General features: G+C 38.5%; 1 protein-coding gene across 1 annotated transcript; it reads left to right on the forward strand.

The window, feature by feature from the left end:
* The first annotated feature begins 4,032 nt into the window (after positions 1-4,032).
* Positions 4,033-4,539, forward strand: LOC122282327. The gene has a single exon (XM_043094288.1). It carries the CDS (start codon positions 4,033-4,035, stop codon positions 4,537-4,539), a length of 507 nt encoding a protein of 168 aa, XP_042950222.1.
* Positions 4,540-6,572: the final 2,033 nt, after the last annotated feature.

The following is a 6,572-nucleotide window of genomic DNA, read 5'->3' on the forward strand; positions in this document are numbered from 1 at the left end:
GGACAGTGTAGCTAGGAGTAAGGATGTATGATCTAGAAGAAAAATGGAAGAGGCTTAGGTTGCTGGAAGAGGAAATCTCAGATATAGTGATTGATGATAATGCCTCTGAAGAATAAAGCGCAGAGAACTTTGGTGGGGAAAGTGTGCTTGACAAGAACTATAAGCAATGAGGTTTTAGGATCAACAATGACGAAGATATGGAGGATGATAAGCAAGGTAGCCAAGTTTAAATAGGTAAGTCGGAATGTCTTTGTTTTAATATTCGAGAATCAAGCGAATAAACAAAAGGTTTGGGTAGGGAGACCCTGGCTCTTTGATAATCAATTGCTAGTGTTAAAGGAATTTGAGGGATATACCCCATTGCATCGTGTGAATTTTGATTATGAGAGTTTCTGGGTGAGGATGCACGATCTACCCTTATCTTGCATGACAAAAGAACAAGGGAAATAGATGTGAGAACCCAGACTTTGTCAAATCCCCATTTTTATTATTTTGTTTAGAGAAGTCTTTTAATATTTTAGAATAAGAGATAAATATTCTAAGCCCTATAGAGTATTATTTATATTTTTGGACCCTAAGGACTCTAAGTTTAGAAAGCCACAAGGGATGAAAGAAGAAGAGAAGCACAACAAGGATCATGTGGAATTCGGCCAGCTAGGGTAAGTATTAAGGTTTGAAGGCCCAAAATGTTTTCTAAGGCTAGAGATAGGTGCCACATGGAAATGAGGGACTTTTTGGTCTTTTCTGGCAAGAAACTTAGGGAAAATGCAAGGTGACACACTTGTTTAACATGCATGAGGTTCTAGAAGATTTTAGTGGAGGATGATGTCACTCAAGCTAGGGCTTCCATGCCTACATGCAAAGGCCATTTTAGGTGGTGACACTTGTCAAGCATGTATAGAGAAAGAGGGAAACCTTTGGGGTTCCAAGGAGATCTTACTTGGGAAGGCAAAAAGTCATGTTTTAGAAGAATATTGGAAGAGCAAGAGAGAAGAGATTCCATGTTTGGATGATGATTTGTTGAAGTGTATTTCGAATAAGCCATGATTAGGGTTTCAGTTTTGACATGTATATGTGTTATGTGTGCTTGTTTTGATCCATGAACGTGTGAAGTCATGTGAATATGAAATGTGATTATGAAAATCCATGTTTGGAGGCCTTGGATGTTTCAGTCAAGGCTATATTGAGGGAATCCAAATTTGTGTTGGATTGGAAGGAGTGTGATTCAAGTGTGTTTACATTTGTTCATCCTACGATTACATGTTCTAATATTTTCAAGCCATATTGTGAGATGTATATAGTGATTGGGTTCATATATGTTTCGGGTTGCACATATTGGCATGAGTATGATGAAGTGTTATGTCATTTTTCATGAATTGGAATTTATGTTTTACAAAATGAAGAGTGAAAGTATTTTTTATCCCGATCTCAAATGCTAGGATGGAGAAATGCCTTAGTGAAACTCTTTGTCCACTCTGGAGTGTTTAAATTCGAGTAAAGACCCCCTAGGTCAATGAAGTATAGTCGACAGGTCCTAAAGGTTCCTATGAACGGATACTATAGTGAGGTTGCACCTAAAGTTAATGTGTGAGTGTTACGGTGAAGGCAAAGTAAGTGAACTGGCATAAAAGATAATGTTTATGATAAGACGTAATCACCTCGATCAAAGGGATTGATGGTTGATACGGTAACTAGCGGGGAACATACGGTGCTTAGGAGATCCGTGAGGTATCCATCCATGTGAATCATAAAATGATCAAGGCATGTGAGCTCTATGATATGATATGTCAAGTATAAGACCCGGAGCTCAAATGAGATGAATATGTGTTGAGAAGAAGTCTAAAAGATGAAAATGATGTTTTATGAAAAGTTTACGTTGCATGTGTCAAAGTTTCTATGTAAAAGTTTATGTCCATGCATTTATTATAAACTGCGATTGTTTGTAATTTGCTTATATATGCCTGTATTATCTATAGTGTGTTGACTATTTACTTATTGAGATTTCTTAAAATCTCACCGTTGTATATTTCACTATCATTCCCCCAACCGGAATGGTAGAAGTGGTGACAGGATTAGATGACGAAACGAAAGAAGACGGCACTCGCTCTGGAGAGGATAATGCCTAAAATGGAGGCTAATTCTTCTAAGCCCTTGATCCTTGAGCTTTTGGAGTCCATTAACAAGACCCTTACCGAAGCACTACAACTTATTGATGAACTTAAGTGACTTAGGAACCTAAGCAAGGATTGGTTCATTGAAACAAGAATTAAGCCGGAAAGGCTTTAATCTTTTGGTGATAGTATTTTAAGGATATTTTGGGAAAGCAATATGTTGATGGTCCCTTGTTTAAGGGAAATGTTTTCAAGCAATTAACTCTTTTGGAAAAACTTGCTTATGGAAGTGTTATCTTTTGGGATTTTACATTCGGTACCATGTTTATTTATTACCACCATTCTTAAGTAGTTAAAGAATTTTTCTGTTGCGATTTATTGAATATTGCTAGATTATAGGTGCATTGCATCTTAATTGTCATGTACGAGAGATATATAACCTTGTATTGCATGTCCCGACGCTTCAATTACCGTCAACTCCCAAGCGGGGGATGGAGGCTTCATAACAGATTAGAGGTATGGTTGGGAAGGTAGAGGAGGTGGATGCTTAGGAGGATGGGAGTGGGTGGGGTAGCTTGTTGAGAGTCTAGATCTATTTGGTCTTGACACAACCCTTAGCAAGAGGAAGAACACTAAAGGTGAAGGGTGATAGTATCTGGATTCCTTTTAGCTATGAGAAGTTGCCATGTATATGTTTCTCATGTGGGTACATTGTACATGGGGTTAGTGGCTGTTGTAGTTTACTGGGAGAATCAAAGGGTAAGGAAGATCAATATGGAACATGGATGAGGGCTAATCAGGTGCAATGATTCAAGAATTATAGCAGCAATCCTAGAAGGGAAGAGGAGGCAAGCAGTTGGAAGAAGATGGGGGGTAAGTTTGTCACAAGATGGGGGGAGTAGAGAAGTGAATGAAGGAGAGGGGTTTAGAGGGAGAGTCGTGGATGAGGGTCAAAAAAATAGGGGTGAGGAAGAAAAGGAAGGGGAAGGTTCAGAAAGTGAGATGTCAATAAGTGGGAGAGTAGGGGAAAATAATTTACAAAAAAATTGTGTGGAAGTGATTATGTGTAAGGGAAGGAGAAACATCAAGAAAAGAAAGGCAAGATGGAACTGTTTGAAGTGGAGTTAAGAGAGGAGGTTATATTTCAAAAAATTGGTGAGGGTACTAAAAACAGAGCTAGGAAGGTCGGTTCCAATGGAACAGAGGTTGTGTAGCGAGGGAGTTAAGCAGGCTATAAAAAAGGGAGTCTGGAAGAGGAGAGCTAGAAAAATAGGAATCAAGGATGGGCCAACTAAAACAATTGATACAAAGAAGAGAAGGGAGGTGTTGATACTAATGAAGGTGAGAATGGTAAGATCAAGAAGAAAGAAAAATGGAGCAGTGGAAAAGATGAAGAAAATAATGTTGTTGTAGTGGCGGAGGCTGAGGTTCAGCCTCGCCAATCACTGTGAAAATCTTAAGTTGGAACTGCCAAGGATTGGGGAATCCTCAGACAGTTCAAGATCTCTACAATATGGTAAAGAAGAACAAACCCAATTTGGTTTTCATCATGGAAACCAAGATTAGAAGTAGGAAGATTGAAAGTCTGAAGAAGAGGTTGCATTGTGAAGATTGTTTTATTGTGGATTTAGTGGGAAAAGGGGGTGAAATGATTCTGCTATGGAATGCTAATGTGGGAATTGATATAGTAAATTATTCCCAAAGACACATAAATGCTTGGGTCATAGGTGAAGAAGTAGAAAAGAGATGGTTGCTTATCTATATCTATGGACAGCCTGAAACTGCTAAGAGGAAGGATTTTTGGGATATGCTAAAATCTTTCAAGCCTCTGGAGCATGAAGGGTGGTGCATAGTGGGGGACTTTAATTAAATCCTCGTTAATAATGAGAAGCTTAGGAGAAGAGCTAAACCTGAAAGACAAATGGAATTGTTCAGGGAAGTTCTTAATGAAGGGAATCTTTATGACCTAGGGTGGAAGGGTGACAAGTTTACATGGAATAATTCGAAAGGAGATGAAACCTTCACCAAGGAAAGGTTAGATAGGGCAGTGTCAAACCCTGAGTGGATAGAAGTGTATAAGGAGTCATGGGTGGAAGAAATGATGGCTAGAACTTCTAACCATAAGCCATTGCTAGTTCACTTAATAAAGGAAAAGGATTGGGGAGGGGATATCAAGAAAGCTTTCGCGTATAAAGCCAACTGGGCTTTGGAAGAGAAGTGTGAACTGGTCTCAAAGAAAGCATGGAAGAAGGTAGCAGCTAGAAGGGAACCCTCTAGCAAGGTGATGGAGTTACTCAATAGAAGCAAACAAGCCTTTCAGAAGTGGAGTAAACAGATAAGAAAGGGAGGGAAAAATAAGATAGAAGAAAATCAAAACTACTGCAAAGGTTACAAGCTGAAGAATGCAAAAACAATGTTAATGAGATAAGAAGAGTGAAAGAAGAGTTGAGCTTAATGCTGGAAAAAGAAGATCTGAGATGGAGACAGAGGGCTAAAACAAATTTGTACAAGCTTGGAGATAGAAATACTATGTATTTCCATGCTTATGCTAATCAAAGGAAAAGAAGGAATCAAATAAAAGAAGTGAAGAATGAGAGCAACAAAAGGGTCAGTATGCATAAAGAAATTGAGGAAACCTTCAGAAGGTATTTTGAAAAGCTGTTTCAGTCAACAAAACCAAGTAGAAAGGATATTTTGGAGTGTGTAATGGCCTTGAAACAAGGGTCACAACAGAGATTAATGAAAGAATCTCAATGAGCTTTACTAGAATGGAGGTGGAAGAGGCTGTGAAGCAAATGACACCTTTAAAATCTCCTGGTCCATATGGGTTTAGAGCGTGCTTCTTTCAGAATCACTGGAGTGTTGTAGCAAATGAAGTCTGTCAAGCTACCTTATCTGTCCTAAATGGTAACTCTATGGATCTCTCTCTCAATTATACTTATCTTGCTTTGATACCAAAAATAAAAGACCCTAAAAAGGTTAGTGATTATAGATCCATTAGCCTTTGTAATGTAATTTACAAACTAGTGTAAAAAACCATCACAAACATATTTAAAACAAGTGCTATCCGCTATTATTTCCCCTACCCAAGTGCTTTTCTACCAAGGAGAATGATCAATGACAATATCATGGTAGCTTATGAAATGTTACATTCAATGAAAACAAGAAAGAGGGGGAAGGTGGAGTATGGTCATAAAGCTTGATATGTCTAAAGTTTATGATCATGTTGAGTGGGAGTATTTGGAGGCAATGATGTTAAGACTGGCATTCTGTGAGAGTGAAACTTATCATGAAATGTGTCAAATCTGCGACCTATTTAGTGTTGATAAATGGGAAGGCAGGCTACAAATTTAATCCTTCAAGGGGATTAAGATAGGGTGACCCATTGTCATCCTATCTTTTTCTTATTTGTGCTGAAGGGCTAAGTTCCATGTTAAATATTTATGAGAAGCAAAAAGTCACAAGAGGTGTGCAAGTGGCTCGAGGGGGAACAAGTATCAATCACCTTCTCTTCGTAGATGATTGCATATTATTTGGAAGAGCCAAAAAAGAAGAGTGGGATAGGATCCAAGAGCTGCTGAAAAATTATAAAAAAAGCTTCAGGTCAGTTTCTTAACAAGGAAAAGACCTCAGTATTTTTCAGTAGCAATACTAAGGTTGAGGGCAAGAGGAGGATCATGAAAACTAGAGATTCTATTACATGTGGAAGCTAAAAGAAATACTTAGGTCTACCTGCTAATGTAAGAAGATCCAAATATAAGACTTTCATAGTCTTAACAGAAAGAGTGTGCCAGAAGATCACTAGCTGGAAGAAAAACTTTTTGTCACAAGCTGGCAAAGAAGTGTTAATAAAGGCAGTATTACAGTCTATCCCTACATACACCATAAGTGTATTCAAGCTTCCCAAAAAGCTATGTAATGACATCAATGGTATGTTTTTGAAATTCTAGTGTGGTAAGCAACAGAAAGAAGGAGGAATACATAGGAGAAAATGGAAAAAAGATGGAAATGCAAAAAGGGAAGGGAGGATTGGGGTTTAGGGACTTGGAGAGCTTTAACCTAGCTCTCTTAGCATAGCAAGGGTGGAGGTTTATAAAGAATCCTGAATCCTTAGCAACTGTGGTTTTCAAAGATAAGTACTTTAGGCATTGTAGTCTAATTGAGGCAAAGCTTAGCTCACAACCATCATTAATATGGAGGAGTATATGGTTAGCTAGAGAACTGCTGCAAAAGGGCTTAAGGTGGAAAGTGGGGGATGGAAGCAAGATTCAAGTCTGGGGTTCAAAATGGCTACCACCCGTGCATCCTTTGCAATTCAAATGCCAGTATCTATTCTGAAGGAAGATTCTAAGGTAGAAGAGTTGATTGTAAAGTAGAAAGGGGAATGGGATGAGGGAAGGATTCGAACCATTTTTGCAAGTGATGAGGCTGAGCAGATTCTAAGTATATACCTTTGAGTAG

This window comes from Carya illinoinensis, chromosome 11, assembly GCF_018687715.1.
Source record: "Carya illinoinensis cultivar Pawnee chromosome 11, C.illinoinensisPawnee_v1, whole genome shotgun sequence".
NCBI lineage: Eukaryota > Viridiplantae > Streptophyta > Magnoliopsida > Fagales > Juglandaceae > Carya > Carya illinoinensis.

What these genes read in the sequence shown, in the direction of transcription:
- LOC122282327 (XM_043094288.1), top strand. Translation starts at nt 4,033, where the DNA reads ATGGAATTGTTCAGGGAAGTTCTTAATGAAGGGAATCTTTATGACCTA.